The 25,150-nt window shown below is 49.3% G+C and overlaps 1 protein-coding gene across 2 annotated transcripts in view; it reads left to right on the top strand.

Moving 5' to 3' along the window:
* CCDC180 (coiled-coil domain containing 180) overlaps positions 1-22,995 on the top strand; it is a 55,303-nt gene extending 32,308 nt beyond the window's left edge. For both annotated transcript variants that reach the window (XM_060153384.1, XM_060153383.1), the window contains 16 exons: positions 670-814; positions 1,006-1,122; positions 2,403-2,501; positions 4,501-4,620; positions 6,498-6,670; positions 6,924-6,979; positions 7,090-7,168; positions 8,130-8,240; positions 11,363-11,429; positions 12,203-12,344; positions 15,464-15,624; positions 16,198-16,335; positions 16,830-16,941; positions 19,410-19,515; positions 21,479-21,614; positions 22,814-22,995. In XM_060153384.1, the coding sequence (XP_060009367.1) occupies positions 670-814; positions 1,006-1,122; positions 2,403-2,501; positions 4,501-4,620; positions 6,498-6,670; positions 6,924-6,979; positions 7,090-7,168; positions 8,130-8,240; positions 11,363-11,429; positions 12,203-12,344; positions 15,464-15,624; positions 16,198-16,335; positions 16,830-16,941; positions 19,410-19,515; positions 21,479-21,614; positions 22,814-22,945 (1,894 nt within the window). In that variant the 3' untranslated portion in view covers positions 22,946-22,995. The remainder of the gene's footprint in view (positions 1-669; positions 815-1,005; positions 1,123-2,402; positions 2,502-4,500; positions 4,621-6,497; positions 6,671-6,923; positions 6,980-7,089; positions 7,169-8,129; positions 8,241-11,362; positions 11,430-12,202; positions 12,345-15,463; positions 15,625-16,197; positions 16,336-16,829; positions 16,942-19,409; positions 19,516-21,478; positions 21,615-22,813) is intronic.
* Positions 22,996-25,150: the final 2,155 nt, after the last annotated feature.

Raw genomic sequence — 25,150 nt, 5'->3', positions numbered from 1 at the left:
TGAGAGCCAGCATCTGGGGCCTCTGTGGGCCACTGGGCTTCCTCTATTGAGAGGTGGTCTTGTTTGCCTCTCCATTTTTTAATAGGGACAAAATATCCGTAACATAAAATGATCCATTTTAACCATTTTAGGCGTCCAGTCCACTGGCATTAAGTACATCCACACTGTTGTGCTACCATCACCACCATCCATCTCCAGCACATTTTCACCCTCACAAATTGAATCTCTAAACACTAACTTAAACACTAAGTGTCCATTTCGCCCTCCCCCAGCCCCTGGGAACCACCATTCTATTTTCAGTCTCTATGAATTTGACTACTCTAGGGACCTCGTAGAAGTGAAATCACACCAGATTTGTTCTTTTGTGTGTCTGTTTTTTTCACTCAGCATGCTGTCTTCAATGCTCATCCATGTCACAGCATCTGTCAGAATTTCATTCCTTCTTAAGGCTCAGTAATATTCCATTGTGTGGATGTACCACATTTTGTTTATCCATTCATCTCTTGATGGACATTTGGGTTGTTTCCCTGCTTCTGTCCTTGAGCTACCTGCATTTGTTTTTCCATGGTCTTGTACTTTTAATCTAAAGCCTTGTCAACCACAGTATTTGGACTGGGTGGAAAGGTTCAGGTCTGATCAGTAGATTTATTTCTCCCAAATTATTTTCAGATTGTTCTCAGAGGGAGGCAACTTTTCTTCTGAAGAAATTGACTCACTGTGTCATCGACTGGAGAAGGAAGCTGCCCGGATAGAGTTTGTTGAAAATTTAATCATGATCAGGATGGAGAAGATGGAGAGCGAGTACCTGGACCAGGTGAGCAGGCCCCACCATGACCTCTAGCCAGGCTCCCGTCATACCCGCTTACAAGGTGGTTGCCTTGCTCACTGCTTGATAGGCTGGTCAAGCCCCCTTTCCAACCATTAGCTGAGCCTGTCCCCCTCTGCTTCTAAAGTCCAAAAGTTCCAAATTAAGCCCCACTCCTTTACTTTTTCTCTTTCTTTAAGGCTAATGATATCATCAACAAGTTTGAAAGTAAATTCCATAACCTGTCTGTGGACCTTATTTTCATAGAGAAAATCCAGCGGTTGCTGACAAATCTGCAAGTGAAAATCAAGTGCGAGGTAGGACAGATTCATTCTTCCTCTGCCCCATGGGACTTGATGTTTATCACACACACCTGCATGCCAGGCACTGTCCCAGGTGCTGGGGATACTGGTGTGGTCTCTGCCCCATGGGACTTGCACTCCAGCCCGGAAGTCAGAGATTAAATCGTAATAGTTTCTAACATCCACTGAGTTATTATGCACCATGCAGCCTGCCAGTGGGCTTATTTTGATTAACTGTGTGAGTCCTCACAAGAGCTGTGTGAGGCAAGTACCGTTCTTATCCCCATTTTAGAGATAAGGAAACTGAGGCAGAGAGTCATTAAGTGACTTAGGGCAAGAACACAGAGTTCTTAAATGGTGGAGCCAAAATGTGAACCCAGGTCTGACTGACACCAGAAATTCAGGCCTTAGACATGCCAGGCCATCTGGGCTACAGAGGCCATGAGGGCTGTGTGAGGTGCGTGGGGATGTAGAGGAGAGGATTTCACCTGGACTAGGAAAGTGGTGTTTCCCAAGGCCTGATGGCGAAGGAAGAGCCAGCCAGGCAGGAGGGTGGGGAGCAGTGTCCTGGAGAGATCGTGAAAAAAATCCTGGGAAGCTGGAGCCAAGGTGAGAGAGAGAGCTCGAGCAGGAAAAAGTGGGGAGCAATGAGGCTGGAGCGGGGGCCGGGTCAGCAGGGCCGTGTGAGCTGGGCTCCTGGTGCTGGAGTGAGGGTCAGGGCAGTGGGGACAAGGGAAGGGTGCTATTTATTACAATTTTTTAAGCTGTATAATCTTGAAAAGTTTCTTCAAAAACATCACTTGATGGTTTCTCTCTCCCTAATGTGTTGCCATTTTTACTTAACCATTCCTTTTTGGAGGAACATCTGGTGGGTTTCACTTATAATATACACAATGGTGTGTTAGACATGCTTGCACTGGAAACTCTGATGGTGTCCATAGGGTGCCTCCCAGAGCTGGAATTACTGGGTTAGAGCATGAATGTTTTAAGGCTCTTTGTACTTTCCAGGTGGCTTGTACAGACATCCCCTCACCAATAGGGCATGAGTGTGTCCCTCCTAACGCCCTCAACCAGTACTGCAGGTCACCAGTTTTATTTTTAAAACTTACTATTTGACAGTAAAAAAAAAGTCCTTTAAATTTGCATTGATCGAGTTTCTGATATGACTGTGCATTGTTCCCCCTGAGTTCATTTTTTCGGTACTTAATCCACCTCTCAGATAATGATTTGCGGAACATTTTCTTGATCAAAATAAGTATTCTAGAAACAAATCTCAGAACCTCTGGTTTTTCTAGGTTGCAAAATCCAATTTGCAAGCAGATGGATTAAATTCTTCTCTGGAGCAGCTTCAAAGCAAGGTGCAAATGTGCCGAAGCTCAAGGGGAGATGAAAAAGTAAGTGCTCAGTGGATACTAAGTTATGAATAGTAAAGATGCATCAGGCCAGAATCGTAAACTGGAAATAAACTTAACGTCTGTGGCCAAGATTTCTCCACCACCAGTGGGGCCTCTGAGCCTTCCTACTTAACCCCTGTTTTATTCAATGGAATTAAGGACGAGAAGAGAAACCAGCCATTGCCCCCGGCCCCTAGCACCTCCCAGGCAGGCATCTTGAGGCCAGTGAGCACAGGGGCTTGAGTCTGGCCTCCCTCCCCCTCTGATGTCACCAGGCCTCCCTCCCTGTAATTGGAACGCAGCCCTGGATGAATAACAGAGGCAGGACTCTGCCCTCTGAACAACCACTTTTTGTTCGATTTTCCTTTTGTTTTGACCATTGCACATAAATTGGTTACTTCCATTTTCTGTGTATAAGCTGTGAAAAGTCCAAATTGGAGCAAAGTCTGGGAGAAGCGAGGTTCCAGGTGCCTGCCAGGCCCTGACCAGCGTAGCGGGTCTCTGCGTGCTTACATTGTTGACTTGCTTGTTTTTCTGCCTCTAGTGCATGTCTCTGTCCCTTGTGCCACCTGCACCCTGGTCACTCCAAGTAATCTTTTCTCCACAGTTCAGCCAGGCACCTGAGAACCAGATGTCCTGGCCAGGGGTTCTGTCTTCCATTTCAGTGACTAAGTTGAGGTTTTATTGTTATTAGCACTGAGAGGACATTTATTTTTCTATCTTTACTGCTTTTTCTTGCATAGTTACATGTGCTTGGTGAAAAAAGTTCGAACATCCACAAAGCACAGAGTGGAGGTCCCGTGTACCTCTTGTGTTCTCGTGCAGATGTTTCTACACATACACGGGGGGAGCAGGGGAAAACCAGCTTAATCTGCTGTGACCGCTTCAGCAGGCTCTTTAGGGACAACTCTCTCTCTTCAGAGCAGAAGCATTTGCTCTCCCACATTTCCTCACTTCCTATCTGATGTGTCAGGGCAGTGGGCAGGGTAGCAGGGGGCTTGCACAGACCCTGGCATGGGGTGGGGAGCATTTGCTTGAGCGGGCGGGTGGTCCTGTGTTGGCGGAGGACACTGGTTGGACTCTCCTGCCGGGTGGTCATCAGGAGGCGGAAGCAATGCATCAGATGCTCGGTGAAGGCAGTGGGGACCAGGGAAGGGTATGCCCAGGGCCGTGTGCTCAGTGCCACGTTAAAGAAGACCTTCTGGCTGCTGGGTGCAGAAAGGCAGGGAGGCAGGTAGGAATGAGGCAGAGTGCCAAGACCGAATAGTGTCACCACTCGAGACTCCAGCAGGGACATGTTCCAATCCCAGGGTTGAGCGGCGGGGGAATGGGCGGGATTCAGGGTGCATTGGAAATGAAGGGAGTGGGAAGAGGCCAAGGTGCCACCTGGCCTGGGTCATCCATTAGGTCAGTGAGCCATTCAGGGAGCAATGTGTGGGGACCACTGAGCGCTGTGCGTGCTGCTTGGGGAAGGTGAACATCCTCACGGGTGTTTCCCTGCCCCCTGCAAGGTATGGTCTGTGGGATTGTTGCTCTAAGGGGTCATGTATTTGACGTATTCGATCTGATAGCCAGATCACCCTCCAGAAAGGCTGTGGCCATTTCCCGCCTACACGCCCTCGCCATCTTGGGCCGAATATTTCCTTCTACACGTAGAGCATTAGAACTAGAAGAGATCCGAAGGAACATACTGTGTCCCCATCACACTGACGGGGAGACTAAGTAGAACAAGCTTAAATCATTTGCCCAGAGCAAACCCCTAGAACCAGGAATAGAACTCCCGATGCCCCATCAGGGAAGGATCCACTGCTGCAGTGGAGCCACCTGAGAGAGCCAGCCCAGGGCTCCCCACTCCCACAGGGCCCTCCCTGCAAGTGAGGGGCCTCCATGGAGCCAAGAGGTGTCCTTGCCAGCCAGCCGGTTCCTGCAGTTCACATGGAGTCAGCCTGCCTGCCCGCAGCCTGCTTCCTGTGGCTTTTTTCCTCCATGTTCGCACTAGATAGTGACCACAGAAGACCTCCTTGGCCTTGTTCGAACTTGGAAAGAAAAACTGAGCCCGAGGATTCAGTATCTCAACTGCAAGCTGAACATGGTATCTGTGACTCAAGTGGTCCTTACCGTAAGGAACGGGATGGGGTGGCCATGGGGAAGAGCGGCTGAACTGTTGGGTCCGGGCTTCCAGGAAACCCGCAGGGCTCAGCACAGCCCAAGGCAAGAAGATCTCCCAGGCCACTGCTGGAAGTCAGGCCTGCTGGGATGCCTTGGAAAGGCCACAGGCTGTGGAGTCAGATCTGGGTTCCAATCCCAGATGGGTCACTTCCCTGCACTGGTCTCTTAGGAGACCCCTCGCCTCCTGGCAGCACCTCCTCCCGCCATCAGGGCCCACCAGCTCTCAGGGCAGCCTCACCTCTCAGCCTCTTCCTTCCCACCCGCTGCCGTGAGCAGCCACTGGCTTCTCTCCACCCCACCCCCATGGCCTTGTCCAACCCCCCGTCTCTTGCCCACGTGGCTGCCCTTATCCTCTCACTTCCCCCATGATCCATTCCCAGAGCTGCAGCCAGACCTCATGTTGGACAAGGCCAGTCTTCCCGTGTCACTCTCCTGCCCTTGGGACAAAATCCAGACCTTTTACCTAGACCTGCGCAGCAGCCTCCTCAAAGGTCTGCCCTCCACGGGCACTTCATTTCTCTGGCCCCGTAAGAGGCCTCTTCCCCCAGGCCTTCTCTCACCCCCTGGTTTTGGTGGCATGTCCCACTTCCCCATGAGCCCACAGACCATGCAGTGAGGTCTCCCTTTTAGGAGCCGTCTCCCCTAGACGGTGTGCCCCAAGAGGGCAGAACCTGTCGCCCTCACCCCACCCTCTCTCACCAAGCTTTAAACACCAGAGGTGCTCAACCAGCTGCCAGAAGGGCTGTGACAGAGCCAATGGGAGCATAAGCGGACACCCCTCAAGTTCTGCTCTGGCCACCCTCAGGCCCTGCCTCACACTGCCACGCTCTGAACCAGCCCTTCCTTCTTTGGGGAGGCTCTTCCCGCTGTGCCACTAGCGCTAAGCTTCCATCACACCATCAGTACTGCACCCCACAAGGTGAAACTTAGGAGTCCAGCTGGAGTCCTTCCCTTACAGTGCTTACAGTCTAGCACTGAGCCAAGATGCAGGATAAAATAGGGAAGAGTTCACCTAAGCACTCGTGGTGGGCCACCACTCCCACCCTTTCTCTAAGGTCCAACTCGAGGTAGAGGTGGCCACTCACTCATCCACGTACTCATTCACTCACTTGTCCGTTGGTCAGAAACACCGCCTGGGCACATCTACGGGTGGCCTTACAGGTCCATGACCCTCAGCCTCAGGGAAGACGCTGGAACTTCCCCTTCATAACACTGGCCCCATTTTTTTTTTTTTTTTTTTTTTTTTTTGCGGTATGTGGGCCTCTCACTGTTGTGGCCTCTCCCGTTGCGGAGCACAGGCTCCGGACGCGCAGGCTCAACGGCCATGGCTCACGGGCCCGGCCGCTCCGCAGCATGTGGGATCTTCCCGGACTGGGGCACAAACCCGTGTCCCCTGCATCGGCAGGTGGACTCTCAACCACTGCGCCACCAGGGAAGCCCTGGCCCCATTTTTGACCATTTATTTGTGGTCAAATAAATGTCTTGTCTCTCTGACCAGACTGTAAGCTCCATGAGGGTAAGGGTCACATGTGGCCTCTTCATCCTGTGTCCCATACCCAGGTAGAGGCTTGCAGAAAGCAGGCACTCAAGAAACATTTTTGAAGCATGCACGTGTGAATGAATGAATGAATGAATGAATGAATGAATGAATAGTCCTCTAAGGTAGATATGATCACTGCTACTTCACGGAAGGGAAAAGGGAGGCTCAAAGAGGTCAGGCAGCTGGCCTCCAGCCACAGCACCTGGGCAAGGTGGTGCTGGGACGGGAACCCAGCCTGCCTGCCTGCCTGCCACCCACACAAATGGACCCTGATCTTTGGCCTTCAGGACAACATCTTGACCAACCTGGTGGTAGAGAGTGACATCCTGGTGTCTTCAGAAGCCCATGAAGAAGAGGCCAAGGTAGACATTGTCACCCCCGAGTCCTTCACCCAGCCAAGCCGCATGGGGAAGTCCCTGATTGAAGACCCAGCTGTGGAGGTGGTCAGGAGGATCCTGCAGTGAGTGGCCTGGGTGTGCACAGTGGGGCCCTGAGCCTTCGGGAGCCAGCCCCCATGTGAGCCCACCCTTGACAGCTGTGACCTTATGCGGGGGCTTCTCCTCTCAAAGCCTCAGCTTCCTCTTCTGAAGTGGGGCTCACGATTGGGCAGACTCGCGTGGCATCGTGGGCTAACTGGGATGGTGCCCAGTGCCTGGCCTGAGCCGTGCTTGTGGTCACTGGGGAAAAGCTCACATCCTTTCCTTTGGTTTCAGATTTCCTGACTCCAAATGTCCAACCCAGCAGTGTGACAAAGAGCGGTCCCAAACAGGTAGAGGCAAACAGGTCTCAGGGCACTGGTGGTGGGGCAGCTGGTGGTGCCACCCGGCCCCACCTCACCTTGGATTCTCTGTTCTTGTCCTGGGTGCTCGTCACCCAAAGGCTTGAAGCGACTGCGGAGCCGGGTAGACAACTCCGTGAAGAAGGGCTTGTCCACTGCCAGTGCCACCTTGGCAGCGAGGTAGAAAGGCTAGGCTGCCTGCGATCTCCCCGCCTCAGACCCCACCCCGCCACCCTTTACCAGACCATGTCCTCAGAGTGCACCTCCTGTGCTCACAGCCCTGACACTCCAAGGGACCCCACAAGGGGCCGGCTTTGACACCGGCTTTAGACTGGTCTGTGCTCACCCCCACCCAGTGGCTTGGCTCACATGGCCTCCCACCCTGGGAACCTGTCCGGGAGTTGGGTGGTTTTCCACGGTATTGTTTGGCTTCCTGGATTGCCGCTAGAAATAGCGATCTGTCCTCCTGCGAGTCTGACTTCCACAAGCCGGCTTCCTGAGTTATTTATTGTAGCTAAGGGGTTGGTGTCCTAGGCAGGTTGTTGCAGCTTATGGGCCAGAGTTCTCTACTTATATATGGTCCAGCTGTTGTCCATTTGCATATTCAGTCTCTCAGTGGTTACCAATGAAGTACATGTTGCTAGGGCTGCCAGATAAAAATTCAGGATGCCCAGTTAAATTTGAATTTCAGATGAACAACACGTAATATTTTTAATATTATATATGTGTGTCCCAAATATCGCATGGGATGTTCACTAAAAATTTCTCATTGCTTATATGAAATTTGAGTTCTTTTTAAAAATTTATTGTTGTATAGTTGATTTACAGTGTTGTATTAAGAAATTCAAGTTTAACTTGTATTTTTATTTGAAAATTTGGCAACCTACATGTGGCTCAACCTAGTTTTCTTTGGGTCCTCACCACAGAAAAGGATGCAGATTTCTGGGCCCGAGCACCTCTGTCCCTTGACCACTCTCGGCAGCCTTGTGTGGGTTTTAGTGGTCAGGGCTCCAGCCCCGCGATAAGGCTGTCTCCAGAGCTGCCGAGCGGGAGGGAGCATCTCGAAGCGCGGGGCCGCACAGGCAGGCCCGGGGTGGGGGGGGGCTCACGTGGGCTCAGGTCTGCCTGTGTTCATCTCCAGCCTCCAGTGCACTGACACACCTTTGCCCCACAGCATCACACGGTACACCAAGCCCAACAGACTAGATAGAAAGTACCAGGTGCTCGGAGACAAGCCACCTCCTCCGGCGGAGTAAGTGTCAATGCCATGTCCTTTAACTCCATTTTAACCTGTCATCTTTGTCAGGGGGCAGCTAAATCTAACTCAGCCAAGGGAAATGGGAAGTAGGGGGCAGAGCAGGAGAGGTCGGCATGGGGATGGGTAAGAGTCAAGATTGGTTTGTCTCAGCCTAACTCACCTAAATTTATTGAGAGATAGTTCCACCAAATTTAGACGTTCACCAAGAAGCCATTCTTCTTTCCTTTGAACAATAAGTTCATTTCTATTCAGTCACCTTTTGTTCCTTAAGGGCCAGCTGAACCGTCTACTGAGACTTGGTAGTAGGGCAACCAGTCAAGGGGCTTTCTAGACGTTGGGCCTGAAGCACCCAGAGGGGCCCACTCGGGAGTAGCTCCTGGCATTCCAGTTGCCCATCGCCCCACTCCAGCTGGCAGGGCTTCTTTGGATCCTGGAGGAAAAGCCAGCTACAGAACAACCTCGAGTCCCAACAGGGACCTAGACAGTCAGGTTTCAGCTCTCAGTGGGGAGTTGTAGGCAGATATTGGAGGAGACTAGAAGAATTGAGATTTGGTAAGAACTGACGAAACGTACATGACAGCGAGATCCGTGCCAGTTTCCAGGGAGGCCACAAAACCTCAAAGCCAATGAATAGGGGTAGAATCTACTAATCACGAGAGAATGCTATAGTTTCCCACTGAAACATAAAATTTATGTCGCCCTTCTGTTTGATTCTTTTTTACAAAACAAGTCTGGTCTCATTAGCTTTGCCTGATTATTTACATAAGTGCAGCAGGCGTGGTGACTGACCACCTAAACTTTTTACATTTGCGTCGCTGGAACTTCTCAAAAAGAATCTCAGATTAGACTCTTAAAAGCCTCTTGAAGCCAAAAAGGCGAGTCAGATTTCACCTGCAGTACCTATAGATTTGGGTGAAAGCCTCTCTTCTTGAGGTCCCCACAGTACCTTCAGGTTTTCCTTACTCACCTGTGAGGCTGGGAACCTCATTAGCCAGGTGCCAGGTGGGTTTTCCCAAGAGGGCTCTGAAGCACTGTCTCCATCAAGTCAACCTTAGTTTCTTGAAACTGTTTGGTCACGTCTGATCCTATGCATCATTGTCCATATGACATTTCAGTCAAAGCCTTGGTTATACATCAATGTTTCCAGTTACGTCCTGTTACAAGGAGGACAGCTTTTTGTGGAATTCACACAAATAATTATATTGCCATAAAATAAGTAAACTTAACAAGAGTTTCCGAATTCTAGAGTGCATATGAGCCGGTGAAACATCCAACCTCTTTCAAATTAGCCCTTTTTCCTCTTTAGCCTCAGGCAGTTGCTTTCAGGAGTTCCTCTGTCCCTTGAGAGCCCTGATGGGGACAGGACGCCTGAATTTAGGTCAAGCGACTGTAGGGAGTTGAGGGCTGGAGTGGGAAAGGAGAGGTCTGGCAGGGTGGACAGACAGATAGGCGAGGTAGGGCTATGAAGGGGTCATATCAAAGGAAACCAGGGAACTGAAGGGAAGGTGGAAGGTGGCAAAAGGAGGAAGAAGGAGCATAGGCGTGGTGGGGGAGAGAGGTCTTGGGGGGGTCTCCCCTCCAGTTTGGGGAGATCTTGTTTCCCCAAGAAGCCAATGAGGTTCCAAATTATCCTTAGTAAAATCACGCCAGGGTCATGAATCCCACAGTGGAAAAGTATTTGGGAAAGTATAGTGAAAGCATGCAGAGGAGCCTAACGTTTGCTCGAGGGGAGAGTCTTTGTCAAGGTCAACAGACAGCAAATTACTTTTCCAGAAAGCAGTCGGGAAAGGTATAGTGAAGGCCATAAGTTTATGCCTTTTGTGCAGGTCCGTGGGTCCCTCTACCAAGGAAACCATGTATGAAGAAGAAAACGCTTGCATGATAAACCATATGCAATACTTTTTATCCCAGTTAAAAATGGGAAAAAAACCCTAAAGTTCCAAAAATGGGGGATTGTAAACCACAGTGCATACATACTCGATGGTGTCACACAGCCATTTAAAATGATATCATCATGTAGGGGGAACACTTTTAAGTGTGCAGAATGTAAAATGCCCATGAACCTAGCTCCAGACCAATTTAAAAATCAGCAGAAGGAAATACAGTAAAATGTTAGCATTTATTTTTTTCTTCTTGCTTTTCAGTTTATTTCGAATTTTCTTTAATTATGATGAATGAATTTTTAAATGAAAGATCACATGACTAATATACATGTATTTTAGAAAATGCCAGAACTGATGTGTGTGTAAAGCAGTCACTGCATCACTTTATAGAAACTGTGCAAAAATAGCTGTCCTACAGGTACATGCAGTTCTAACACATCTGTCCCTTATTTCAGTCTTAAATGTTGAGACAGTTGACCTAACCGACAGGAATATTCACTGGATCTGTGCAGGTTTGTTCAGTAAAGACCTCGTGTGTGCACAGTCAACCCAAAGGCCAGAGGTACCAGAAAAAGGATGTTTGGTCCTACAGGCAGTCTTGCTCGTTGGACTAATATTTATAAGAAATCATTCTTTCTTCCCTCAACCAAGACTGAGGCACTGATAGGTGCAGGCACTGCGATGGGACAGGGGATTCCATGGTGAACAAAAACAGACACACAGTGTGTGTCCTGGTGGACTTCACCAGGTGCTGGGAGAGATGGGGCTAATGTCCAGTCACACAGATCAGTCTCCAGTCCCCCTGTGGGGAGTGCTGTAAAGCTGAGGGCCACGAGAGCATTGGAACAAGGCAGTCAGGAATCACCGCTGAGCCAGGATCTATGGAAGAGCAGGAACAAACGTGACCAAGAGGAAAGTTGGTGTTCCCTGGAGAGGAATCAGTGTGAGCAATGGCCCTGGGGCAGGAATGAGTAATTACAAGAAGTGATGAAGACAAAAGAGAACAGAGACACTTGGAAGCTGCCAAGCTCAGCTTGTCACATGCAAGAGGCATTAAACTAGATGAACAGAAATATTAGGCGGGGACATGCTTGGGCATCCCGAGCTGTCCAACTCCATCCAGTTCTGGCCGGGCTGCTGAGTACTCAGAATGTTCAGTCCCTTTGGCTTTGTCCACACCATTTAGTGTGATTAGACAAGGCCTCTCAGGGATCTGTCTCCTGTGTGTTGCAGGGATTTTAAAGGCATCATCCTGAGCCTCCTCTGGGAGAGCAACGAGCACCTGCTGACCATGGTGGAGGTGAGGGCTCTACCTGCCCCTTTGCCATCCGCTGGTCACACGTCCCCAGTGGGCTCTGCCTCCTGCCTTCTGCTGATAATGGCCTTTGGGTGAAACTGAACAAAGGGGACTGCAGCCCCCATGACCACGCTACCCAGCTTCTGTCACCTCATGTGCTGTCTTTCATCCTAGAAATTCAAGCTCATCCATTCATTTACCCATTTGTTCAGCCACCAACCGTTTCTTGGCTACTGTGTGTCAGATACCGGGTGTGCCAAGAGGAACAAGCCCCGTCTCTGTCCCTGAGAGGCCGGCACCCAGCAGAGGATGACAGACACGGTGGCACTACAGAGGGATGGGTGGGGCCGTGGGAGCAGGGGGCCTCTAGCAGGAGCGACCCAGGGCTCCGGTCCAGTGCACCCCACACAGGGGTGTCTGTGTGCTTCCTGTCTGCCTCCCCCTGGGCTGTGAGTCTTCAGAGAAGAGCTCTGGGTCATCCGTATTAGTGGCCCAGCTTGGCGCTTCAGAGAAAGCTCTCGGCCTGGTGGGTGGAAGACCCATTTTAGTCTTGAAAGATACCTAGAATTATACCATTGGCTCACTCATGCCTCGCACAGCCCTGGGATACTGACAGTGGTGACAAGGACAGACAGGGAGGAGGAGCAACCCTGGCGGAGAGGACAGCAGTAGAGAAGGCCAGGGGGTGAGGAGAGCACAGTGGAGGATGCCAAGATGCTGGGCCAGAGCCCCCTGGGGAGGGGCCTGGCACCCACACTTTCAACCCTTTCCTGCAGGAGTTTTACCACAAAGACAAGCACTCAATCACCAGGCCCGACTGCATGTACGGAACCTTTGACCAGTGCGCAGAGAACATCTGCAGGAAGATCCTGGTGTACCACAGCCAGGCTGACGAGTACCACAACTCCTGCCTCATAGGTGGGTGTGGCCAGCAGATGGGCTGCAGGCCAGTGGGGTTGGGGGCACAGAGCCTCTCACGGCCTGAATGCTGCCTTCCTGACCTGGAAGTCACTGGGGAGGCAAAGGAGCCTCCCTGTGAAAAGCTGACATCTTACAATTAGGTAAAAACCTTGATCAGATTTAACTGGGGAGAAACAACAATGCCAAAAAAAATTCACTTTTCTCGAGAAATATGGTGATTTGTATCACTAAAAATGTTTCACTCATTGAATAGATATTTTTTACAGCTTTACTGAAACATTCACTTAATGAATTTAATACATTTAATTTTATTTAATTTTAATGTATTAAAATACATTGAATTGTACACTTTACACCTATTCAGTGGCTTTTAATATAGTCATAGAGTTGTGCAACCATCACCACTGTGAATTTTAGAACCCACTGTCCCTCCATCACGTCCCCAGCCGTAAACAACCGCTAATCTACCTTCTGTCTCTATAGATGTTCCTATCTGGGCTTTCACATGAATGGAGTCATGCAGTATTATTTGTTCATTCGGTGACGGACATCTGGTTGTTCCCACCTTTTGGCAATTATGGATGCTGCTGCTGCAAACGTTCACGTGCACGTTGTGTGTGGATGTGTGATTTCATTTCTCTTGGGTTTATAACTAGGAGGAGAATTGCTGGGTCATATGGTGCCTCTGTGTTTAATCATTTGAAAAATCCTTCCACAGTGCCTACTGTATGCCTGGCCTGTGCTGGGTTTGGGCTATGATGAACTTGATAGACATAGCCTCCTAGAGAATAGGGACATGAAAAGAGGCAGGCAGGATACATCTTGCCATTTATGTTTATTATAACGACCTAAAGGGAGCTGTGAAAACACACCCATAGGTCCCGCCCCCGTTCCTATTTCTCCATGTCCACAGCTGTGTGTGTTTTATGCAGTCATAAGTCCTGATTATTTCTGCTTGTAAGGCAGGGAACCTGAGGGCCCATCACAGGCCTTCTGTGTTGTTTGAGGGGCAGCACGGGTAGAAGAGGGAGAGGATTAGGGGACGGCCAGACCTGGGGTCAAGACCCAGCACTGCCATCTCCCAGCCATATGACCTTGACCGAGTCACCTTTTCTTGCCTGTAAATGGAGACAAGGATAATACCCACCATGCAAGGCTTTTTTGAGGATTAAGCCCCTCACAGCCCTGCCATATGCAGGGGAAATCATCAGCAGTGGCTCTCATTACTGTAGCTGTAGAATGACTGGAACGGAAACTACGGGCAGCATTTTGTTTCTCTAGCTCAGAGTTTCCCCATGTGAACTCTGTGGGATCCCATCCTATGTGATCTTCCTCAAAAGAGAGGTTCCCTGGTCAAATGGGTTTGAGAAATGCTGCAGATTATGTCCCTCTCGGGCAGATTGACAGTTCACATTAAATGAAGACTTCCATTTCCTTCAGGGAGTCCAGTATCCTGACCAACTCTCCCACTGAAAACATGTAAAAATCCTGGATATAACACTTTTGCGGTAAACTTTTAAATGCATGGATGAGCTAGCTATAAAGTAAGAAACATACAGGGCTCCAAGATTAAGTGAGAATAGGAAATCAGAGATAAATTGAGCAGTGACTCTGGCTATTGCCATGAGGGCTTTGCTGACTCCCAGGTCCACTTGAGCCTCTGTTTTCATGGCCTCCAGGACACTGGGAACAGAGACCAAGCACCAGACGACCCAAGGTGGGCAGTCTGAAAGGGCACAAGCCACAGAAAACTGGGTCTCCACAGGGCTCCATCTGCATAGTAAGGAGAATGAGACAGAAACCATATGCCCTCCTCCCCCAGTAACTAGAAGGAAACTGTCTTGTTATAAGCCGTGGCACTGGATAAAGAAGAAGAAAAACTCCAATGAAAATCCGTAACTATAAGCCAGCTCTTATGTGGTGTTTAAACCTGAAGTCACACTTAGATAAACCTAAATTCAACTTTGTGTTTGTGGATCATCCATAAGACCTCTAGCTGATACCTTAGCTTAAAATGATTTTGAGTCAGTCATGCCCAGATGCTTGTTTAGTAGAGATACTACAAATCCTCTCCAGAAAAGCCCACCTTCCGTTCAGGCCTCCAGGGATTCCCACAAATAAAATGCCCAGAATAAGAGTTCACCACAGGGCTTTCCTGGTGGCGCAGTGGTTGAGAATCCGCCTGCCAATACAGGGGACACAAGTTCATGCCCCGGTCCGGGAAGATCCCACATGCTGCGGAGTGGCTGGGCCCGTGAGCCATGGCCATTGAGCCTGCGCGTCCGGAGCCTGTGCTCCGCAACGGGAGAGGCCACAACAGTGAGAGGCCCGCGTACCGCAAAAGAAAAAAGAGTTCACTGTAAAACACACACACACACACACACACACACACACACACACACACACACACACACACACACACACACACACACACACAGAAAAAGGCACCTTGAGCACGAGGCAGCAGAATGAGACCAGTAAAGACTTCAGATATTGAATGTATCAGACACAGAATGTAAAATAATGTATTTATTTAGAGTTAAATAAAAGAGGAAATTGGAAACATGAGTGAGGAGCAAAAGACTATTAAAATGGCCAAGTAAATATGAAAGAGAACCAAATCAAACTTCTATATTGGAAAAATAAATCATTGAAATTTTAAACTTATGAATGGCTTTAATACCAAAGAAAATAACCAAAGTGCAGCACAGAAAAACAAAGAAATGGAAATACAGGAGAGAGGTGGAGAGAGATGGAAGAAAGGGTAGGTCTGGCATGCAGCTATTTAGAGGTCTAGAGGGAGAGGAGGAGCCTTAGGGTCAAGGCAATATTTGAAGAGAGAATGGATGAGACAGAACTGCTGAAAGATGCAGTGCATTTTAAAAGCACTGGAAAGTCCTGCAGAGAGTAGAAAAGAAGTCCTTTGAACTTGTTTAGTCCAGTACTTTTAATGCTGATTTGACCACAGGACCCCTTTTGATGGAATAACTATTACCACATTGTAGACCAAGCCTTTGTCTTTGGGAATCCGCTTTGAGCCTTTGTTGGAGAGATTGCTGCAGCAACTTGGCTCTGCTCTGTGCTCACCCCTGGTCCCCCACCCCCAATTCCTACAGAATTACGGGCCCAGATGAGGAGATTTGAGGAGCTATTGCCCCAGGTGTGTTGGCTGGTGATGGAAAATTTCAAGGAGCACCACTGGAAAAAATATTGCACCTCCACCAAAGAGATCCGGGGACAGTTCTTGAATTATCAGGAACAGCTGGAGAGAAGGAAGGTGGGGCCCCCCGGACCAGCCCCTCCTCTCCAGGGCCAGAGGCCCTGGGAGTTCAGAAACGGAGGTGGGGCGTCGGCAGGACTGAGTCCCAGGGAAGGACGTGGGCCAGGCTTGGGATTGTTGGATGGGGGTGAGGGACACTAGGCACTGGAGAGACAAGAGCTGAGCCAACAGCTCCTTCATAGAAGGCCTTCAGCACGCTCCTTGTTGCATGTAACCTTTAGGTCAGCTGGTTCTATGGGGCTGTGGCCATTGAGATCAACAGTAATTGTCCACCTGGTCCTTCGAGCCATGGGACGTGGATGCTATTGATTTTATTGGACTGAAGCCCTGACTGTTCTGGGGCAGATGCTCAGCTCTCCCACTTCTTAACCCTTGGAGTCAACTCCAGCCATGCCCCTGTCTTCCCTCCTCAGCCACTCCTCTGCCACTCCTCAGCCCTTCACACACCCAGGTCAGTGCACACATCAGTCTGGCCGTGGCCATAATTGGCAGAGGACATAGGCCAGTGACTTTTTGGTCCTGCCCTCAAGACCAGGTCAAAAAACCTACTGATTTCTGGATTTTCTGAAGGATGAAAATGCCCAGAAGCTCCACCCAAATCTTGGACACCCCGCACATCTCCAAGAAATGGAGTCTCTGTGTCAAGTGGAAGAGAAAAGGCAGGAAGATTTGGACACCTTGATTGCGGTGACCAGGGAGCAGCTGGAGGTCAGTAGTGCCATCCACTCCATGTCTAGATGCTGAGGGCTACACTGCCCTCCGGAGGTCACCCCCACTGACAGCCCAGCAACAGCACTGAGCACGGCCCTTTGCTGACACCCTGGCCAAAGCAGGGTATGAAAGCAGGCGGGTGTCATAGGTGGAGATGGTCTTTATTGGCCGTTGTAACTTGCATTTTTTAATTTCTAACTTAATTAATTACTAATGAGAACTTCTTTTCCAAGATCCATGTCAAGTTTTATTTCCTCTTTAGTAAATTGTCTATGTCTGTCCCTTGGCCATTTCAGAATCATTGCCTATCTTCAAACCAAGTCCCCTCTAGGGAGAGGCCTCCTGGGGAAGACCAGATGCCTGTTAACTTGGACACAGTTGACACGTGGCCCTGGTCTTGTCTCACATGCTGCTCCCCAAATCCTCCCTCAGCCTGTCTTAGGAGACAAGTTCCTCTCCCTGCAGCACCGTTTTCCCCATGTTTCCTCCAGGAGTTCATCCGGAAGTACAGCCGGTTTTTCATAGCCAGCTTGGCCACCTTCACTGAGAAGTTCCTGCTGCAGTTGGATGAGGTGGTCACCATTGACGATGTCCAGGTTGCAAGTATGTGCGCCACCGGCCTTGTGCCCTGGCCCCAGGGGGTGTGACACAGGGTGATGGGCCTGGGGTGGGGTGGGGGGGCCGTCCGCTTTCCCCCAACTCCCCCAGAATGAAAATACATTCTCTATGGAGGGGACTGATGAATTTTTGTTTGTTTTAATTAAAACTCTCTTGAGTTTTTAAACTCCTTGAAAGCAAATCCCAAATGAATCAAAGATTATATATAAAAAATGAAATCCTAATGCTAAATATTTTCATAATCTTGGGGTAGGGACAGCTTTCCTAACTGTGAGAGCCAGAAGCCATAAAGGAATGGCTGGTACTTCTCTGTGGCCAAAACAAAAACAAGGAAAAATGTCAAAATATGGAAAGACGAACCACAAACTGCAACAATATTCCTAATAACTAATAGACCAGAGAACGGCCTAATATCCCTGTGGTATAAAGAACTCTAACAAGCCAAATTTGTAAAAAGAGATAGAGAACAAACATGCAATTCAAAAGGCCAATAAATTTAAAAGATGCTTGACTTCACCAATGATGAAAAATGTGAATATAAACATTATTAAGGTATCATTTCTCGCCAATAACCTGGCAAGGCTTTTAAGTTCAGTGACAGCCAGCACTGGTGAGGCTGTCAGGAAGCCTGAGCACCACAGAGCCTCTCAGAGAAGTGTACGTCCACCCCACTCTCTTGGAGAACACTGTTGTCGGTGCCTTCAAAGTCCTGAGTGTGTGTGCCTTTGACCTAGCCGTTCTAACCCTGGGAATTTATCCAACAGAAATACGTGCATACTTTTTCAAAGATATATTTTCAAGCAGATTCTTCACAACACTGCTTGAAATTGCAAAGAACTGGAAACAATGTTAATATCTACATATAGAGGATTGGGTAAATAAATTATGGTCCAGATGTAGGAGGGAGTACTGTGCAGCTGTTCAGGTGGGTGTGGTAGGTCTCTATGTGCCAACCAGAAAGTCCTGAAGGAACACTGTCACAGGAAAAAGCAAGGTGACCATTATACCTACCTATGATACTATTAAAAAAACACATATGTGATATAAACATGCACCCCGCATATATGTAAATGAGTCTGTGTGAGAGACAGACAGAGACAAAGAATGAGAGCGACAGAGCCTGCGAGACAGGTACCAGACTGTTGATGACCATCTCTGGTAAGTGGGGCTGTGAGAGATTTCTAAAATCTTTTCTTTTTCCCCGTTAGGTGATGTTTAAATTTTTTATAATGTGCACCAATTACTTTTATAACTACACAAAGATTCAAATCATATATTAAATATTATCCATTTATCACTAATCTATTAAGTAAATAAATATATTATTTTTATATTTTTTTCATTAGACAGACAATATTTCTTACAGTAAAATGAGAAATTCAATATGAGTTACAAAGAAAGAGACGAACATAGTCATTCTACCCAGAAATAAGTGCCCTGAACACTGGCTGTCCTCCTCGTTATTTCCCTTCCGGCACAGGCCTGTGTGGATATCAACGGGGGGATGGGAGGATGGATCACAAGTGTGTGCTCTTTTGTAAGCTAATTTCCCCTTGGGCGGAAGCTGGGCAAGCCAGTCACCACCTCCTTGAGCACTTTCAGTTGCTGATTAGTTCCCTGCTGGTGCACATCGGGCCACGTCCAGCTTTTCACTCCTGTAATCGTGCTGAAGGGAACGTCTGCATCCATATTTCTCTGTTTCGGGGCAACAGATTCCTAGAAGTGGACTTTCTAGGTCAAAATGTATATGAATTTCGAGGCGTTGGTCACTTTCCAGTGTTGGGGCTCTCTTTGGCAAATGTGAGCCTGGTTTGGGAGAGCAGAGCCCGCAGAGACCCTGGGGTTCAGACTTGAGGGAGAACAGGCGAGAGGAGCCGGCAGGGAGGCAGCCTCGGTCGGTAACTTGGAGGGAACCGCCAGGCCAGGGAGACCCCCTGCTCTGAGCCAAGCAGCCTGGCCCTGCCATCCATGCAGACCAGGGTGCAGAGGGCTGCTCACCACGTGGACGGAGCCCCTTTCTCTTCACGTCAAAGGGCAGGTCGGTGAGCCGGACGTGAGAGGGACAACATTGAATGTATGCATTCCAGGAGAAATTCTTAGTTCAGGACCCATCTGAGCTAGTATAAGCCAAAGAAGGCTCTACAAAGCATATTCGGGGGCTCACAGGAGCTGCAAGAAAGTCAGAGCATCATTCTGAGGGCTTTGGAGCTGGGAACCACGCCCAAACCATACCTCTCATCCTCCAGCTTTGACCCCCTTGCCATCTCCTCGGCCCCCACCTATGAACCTGGTGCATTTGGCTTCTGTTTGGGAGGGGCCTCTGCCTCCTGCCTGAGACTCCAAGTGGGGAAGAGGGGAGCGAGCCCTCATTTCTCTAAATGTAAGGTCGGGGGTCCCCTTGATCTCAGGCTGTGGGTGAGGCCGCTGTCAGTAACCTGTCTCTTGCCTGCCAGAGATGGAGCCCCCGAAACAGAAAACATCAATCCTAATACGGAGGAAACTCAACGGGCTCTCCCTGGAGGAAGAGAGTGAGAAGCCCCTGATTGAACGAGGGAGCAGGTGAGAGCCGAGAGCAGGGAGTAATACCACAAATGGCTGTATTTGCTGGGGGTGGTGCAGTGGAATGGTTAGGGCCACGAGCTCTGACGTCAAACAAACCTGGTAATCTTGGGAAGGCATTGTGTCCTAAGCCTGTTTCCTCGTCTGTGAAATGGGCATGGCAGCCTACCTTACATGATATTATGAAGAGAAAGTTCAATGAGATTGCACTTGGAGTGCCCCGGCACATACTAAGAGCTCAGCAGGTATTAGTTCATGTGATAAGGACCCACAAAGGGGCCCCCCCAAAAAATAGAGGCCTGTCCCAGTGTGGGGCACATTCTCAGATTGCTGGTGGCACTGTGATCCACTACAGCTGTCCATCCTGTATGACAAGAGCTACCAAAATGCTTGTCCCCTGTGACCCAAGAATGTTACTCTGGAAGAAGTAAGGCAGCGATTTGCCCAGCTAAGTTGTCAGCAGTGGTTTTATAGCAGAATAGGAAAAGCAGGCCAGGAACTGATGACTGCCACCTCGCTGGCCAATTGATGAGGAAACTGAGACCCAGAAAAGGGAAACACCTAGAGGTGTGGGATTCCCCTTCCCCATGCAGAACCCAACTGTGTATACACATGGATTTAAACTGTATGAAAATGCAAAAAAGAACTTGACAAAGCTTAATGTTGAATGCTCAGTAAGGTTTTTCTTTTTCTTTTTTTTAACATCTTTATTGGAGTATAATTGCTTTACAATGGTGTGTTAGTTTCTGCTGTATAACAAAGTGAATCAGCTATACATATACATATATCCCCATATCTCCTCCCTCTTGCGTCTCCCTCCCACCCTCCCTATCCCACCCCTCTAGGTGGTCACAAAGCACCGAGCTGATCTTCCTGTGCTATGCGGCTGCTTCCCACTAGCTAGCTATTTTACATTTGGTAGTGTATATATGTCCATGCCTCTCTCTCACTTCCATTCTCTACGTCTGTGTCTTTATTCCTGTCTTGCCCCTAGGTTCTTTAGAACCTTTTTTTTTTTTTTTTTTAGATTCCATATATATGTGTTAACATACAGTATTTGTTTTTCTCTTTCTGACTTACTTCACTCTGTATGACAGACTCTAGGTCCATCCATCTCACTACAAATAACTCGATTTCGTTTCTTTTTATGGCAGAGTAATATTCCATTATATATATGTGCCACATCTTCGTTATCCATTCATCTGTCATGGACACTTAGGTTGCTTCCATGTCCTGGCTATTGTAAATAGAGCTGCAAAGAACATTGTGGTACATGACTATTTTTGAATTATGGTTTTCTCAGGGTATATGCCCAGTAGTGGGATTTCTGGGTCGTATGATAGTTTTATTTTTAGTTTTTTAAGGAACCTCCATACTGTTCTCCATAGTGGCTGTATCAATTTACATTCCCACCAACAGTGCAAGAGGATTCCCTTTTCTCCACACCCTCTCCAGCATTTATTGTTTGTAGATTTTTTGATGATGGCCATTCTGACCGGTGTGAGGTGATACCTTGTAGTTTTGATTTGCATTTCTCTAATGATTAGTGATGTTGAGCATCCTTTCATGTGTTTGTTGGCCATCTGTATATCTTCTTTGTAGAAATGTCTATTTAGGTCTTCTGCCCATTTTTGGATTGGGTTGTTTGTTTTTTGATATTGAGCTGCATGAGTTGCTTGTAAATTTTGAAGATTAGTCCTTTGTCAGTTGCTTCATTTGCAAATATTTTCTCCCATTCTGAGAGTTGGCTTTTCCTCTTGTTTATGGTTTCCTTTGCTGTGCAAAAGCTTTTAAGTTTCATTAGGTCCCATTTGTTTATTATCAGGGTTTTTCTTTTAATTAAGACGTTTAAAGCATGATAATTTTTTTTTTTTAAATGCTAACCTTTTCCACCAGGGATGAAGGGTGCACTGTGAATGATGAAGATAAGCCTGTAGGACTTTTCATGCATGTTTGTTTGTAGGAAGTGGCCAGGAATCAAACCCACCGAAGTCACCATCCAACACAAGATTCTCCTCCAGAAAACACCATCAATCACCACCACCAAAACGACCCTGGGCCACCTGGCATCCGTGGAAGCTCGAGATGCTATCTATTTGGTGAGTGGAGAGACAGGGTGGGGTGGGTGCACCCCAGGGAACGCAGGGCAGCTCGGTGTGGCTGCCTTGGGAAGGAGGGAGCTTGCTATCACCAGGTGCCCTGTCATTTGGTCCATGGAGCAGATGACACACCTCAGGGTGCCCCAGGGCACAGTGTCAGCACTGGGAACAGCCAATGTTCTTAAGCACCAGCGCATGAGCCACAGGTCGTGTCCAGTCCCAATGATAGCTCGGGTCTGATGGTGTGAGCCCCAGTGCTGTAGGAGCCCAGCCGAGAGACACCACACCCAGACTTGGGTGGGGGTGTGTGTGTGAAGGAAGGCTTTCCGAGGAACAGTTGAGACAGAGTGAGGGGACAAAGTAGTCAGAGGCATGGCGGCCATGGGAGCAGCGGGTGACAATGGGTGGAATAAGGGACAGTTCCTGAGCACCTGCTGCAGTTTCTGTTCTCGACGTGAGCCTTCTCATTGGATCCTTGTAACAAGCCCATGAAGAAGGTAGAATTGTCCCCATGTTGCTGCTGAGGACACTGAGACTTAAAGAAGTGTGTCCCCTCTATGGCACTGCAGAGTGGCAGAGCGAGGATTTGAACCCAATGCCTGTTAGACCCCATGGGGCCTGCCCGAAGAGGAGGCTGCACCCAGAGGCCTCCTGCGGGACCTCTCGGCTCTGAAGATGTGTGGACCTTTGTTCCTGGTGCCCCAGAGAGAAACGTCGTCCTGAGATATGCTGACCCCAGTATTTGGAGAGCCCTCAGTTCCCAGGCCACTGTGCTAAGACCCAGGCAGAGGGGGCAACTCTGCTGCCAAGTTCAGTGAGAGCTCAGGCCTAGTGGGCTCAGCCTCTCGAGGAAGCCAGGACCCCTGAGCTTCAAGGAGGCTACAGTGTGGGATGGTGATTAAGAAGGAGGGCAGAGTGCAGAATCAGATAGAGCAGGGTCCTAGTCCCTGCTCAGCCTCTTTCTAGCTAAATAACCCCAGGCAAGGTTGTGAGCCTCAGTTTCCCAATCTGTAAAATGGGGGAAATAACCGGGCCTGCCTGATGGGTTATTGGGCAAAGCAATGAGAAATGACCTGTGGAACTCTTGCCGGTGCCTGGAGTGGGTTCAAAGCTAACTGGCAGCAGGTTACAGTGTTCATCTAGGGCACAGAGCCCAGAAGCCCTTCCTCACGTGGCTTCCTCCCGCTGCTTGCTCCCAGAAATATTTAGCGTCATTGGAAGAGGAGTTGAAGAAGATCCAGGATGACAGCACACTGCAGGTGAAGGAGGCTCAGCGCTGGAAGGACAGCTGGAAGCGCTCTGTGCACACCATCCAGGACCTGTACTTGTGACACCCTCAACCCACTCCCAATAAAGGCTTATTTTGTGTGGACTCCTCATCCATCCACCCACCCTTCTTCCTTCTATCCATCCATCCTTCTATCCATCCATCCATCCATCTCTACACTATGCCCAGCGCTGTACCTTCACAGTGACCAGGACACGTTGTGGTCCCTGCCCACATGGAGATCACTTCCGATGAGGAACACAGAGGTGAAAGGGGGAATTCCACACGGTCAGCTAGGACGGCGGATAACAGGAATGGTTAACTTAAAATAGAGATCGATACTTCAGAGGAAATAACTTCCAAAAGGCATGCTGGGCACTTCATCTTGGAAAATTAAAACTTATGGGAAAGTGTATATTGCGCATTTAACAAAACGTGAGTTTTAACGGCAGCTATGCGCTGATTCCCGGACCCAATAAAGACTCCATCCAGTGTTGGCTGGGTGTCTGGCAATTGTCTGGCCAATTATAAGATTTTGGCAGAAATCTTCTAGGCCTCTTTAACTTTACTAAGGGTCTCTTTAGTCCTGTGAGACTCAGATCACTGTCTTTGGAAACCTGCATCCTGCCGTCTTCCTTGTCCTCTTTCTCTTCTTCCTTGATTGCAGCACGGCCTCACTGTGCCAGCAGCTCTCTGTGCCCTGTGGACACAGGCGGCTCAGGCTCCTTCCTCCACTTCCTGAGCTTCTGCTGCTCCTACACAGTTTGAATGTTAGCGTTGCCTCAGTCTGAGTTTCCACGTGCTTTATCTCTTAACGACTCGATGAGGTAGGTATTGCCCGCATTTTACAGTTGTAGAAGCTCAAGTCCAGGAGGTCAAGGCAACCCACTCAAAGTGACACAGGCAATGCAGAACCTCAGCAGAGTTCGGGTTCCCCAGAAGTGGACAAGGACTTGGAGGCAAGTCGTTTGTTTTGGAGATGATTCCAAGAAGCATGAGTGAGGACATAGGGAAAGGGAGCCTGGAAGGAGAAAAGCCACTGAGGGGGCTTTGAGGAGTGGCCCCTGCTATGGGTGAGCAGGCTCCACCTCGCTGGAAAACAGCCTCCCACCTGACCTGACTGTCAGCGCAGGTAGAGAATTGCCCGGCATTAGTGCTGCCACACTGCCCCTTGTACCAGTTTTTGGGACAGGAACCTCCCATGGTGCCAGACACGCCCTCAGGCAGGGGGTCTCAAGGGATGCTGGCTGGAGACCAGCTCCCCAGCTGCAGGTGAATCAGGTGGGCCAAGGGGATATGAGCGCAGCAGCAGCAGCGTCACTGCCGCAGGTTTCCCAAACCTAAAGCCAGGCCCCTTTGCACCACTCTGCCACAGCACCCTCTCTCCCCAAAGCAGCACGTCACGTCGGCATAGCCCCTTCCAGCTTGCGGCATGCTCTGCAGGTACATGATCTAATTCAGCCCTGCCAGGGACAGGTGGCAGTCACCACGTAACCCCTATTTTGTAAATAAAAAACTGAAACTCAGAGAAATGAAGATACCTCCGAAGTCACTCCGCGGGAGAGTGCTGCAGCCGGGGTTCCAGCCCAGCTCTGACTGCCCCTGAAACTCAGCCTGCAGTGAATGCACCCGGGTGCTTTGTACGTAGGAAAGCTACCTCTCTCCTCTGCCAGCCTCAGAGTCTCTGCGCCTGCCACCCGCTCCTCCTGGACACTGGGCCGCGTGCACGGAGAACAGGACGCAGACCTGGGCACAGGACAGCCTGTGGTCACTGACTGTCCTTCATCTGGGTGACGTCCCAGTGGGCAGGGAAGGCTGGAGGAAGCATGCCTGCTGTGGCAGGACAGCTGGGAGAGGGATGTAAGGACTGGGGCAGGTATTGGGGGCCCACCGCAGCCCAGACAGAGCCTACAAACAGTGGCAGTGCCAGGGAGCTGAAGGAGTGCAGAACCGGGAGGCCTGGGCCGATCCTTCAGTGCTGTGTGGCCCTCTGAGTCCAATTCTGTCACCTGTCCAGTGGGGACACAGACTCCACTCTCCTGACCCGCTGCACCCAGTGAGGCCCAGCTTGCTCAGCTGGGCCAGCCTTTGTGCACTGAGGCCACAAGGTTGAAGGGTCAAGGCAAAAGCAAGTTCCCATTCTTTTCTTATTTCCCCCTCAGTATGCTGCCTTTCATTGTTTTCCGTATTATTCCAAAAGGAATATTCATTGTAGACAAAAAAAAAAAAAAAAGGACCAAATAAGCAAAACAAAGACTATAAAAATCCT

This window comes from Lagenorhynchus albirostris, chromosome 7, assembly GCF_949774975.1.
Source record: "Lagenorhynchus albirostris chromosome 7, mLagAlb1.1, whole genome shotgun sequence".
Taxonomy (NCBI): Eukaryota; Metazoa; Chordata; class Mammalia; order Artiodactyla; family Delphinidae; genus Lagenorhynchus; species Lagenorhynchus albirostris.
This window is presented reverse-complemented; position numbering and strand designations above follow the sequence as displayed.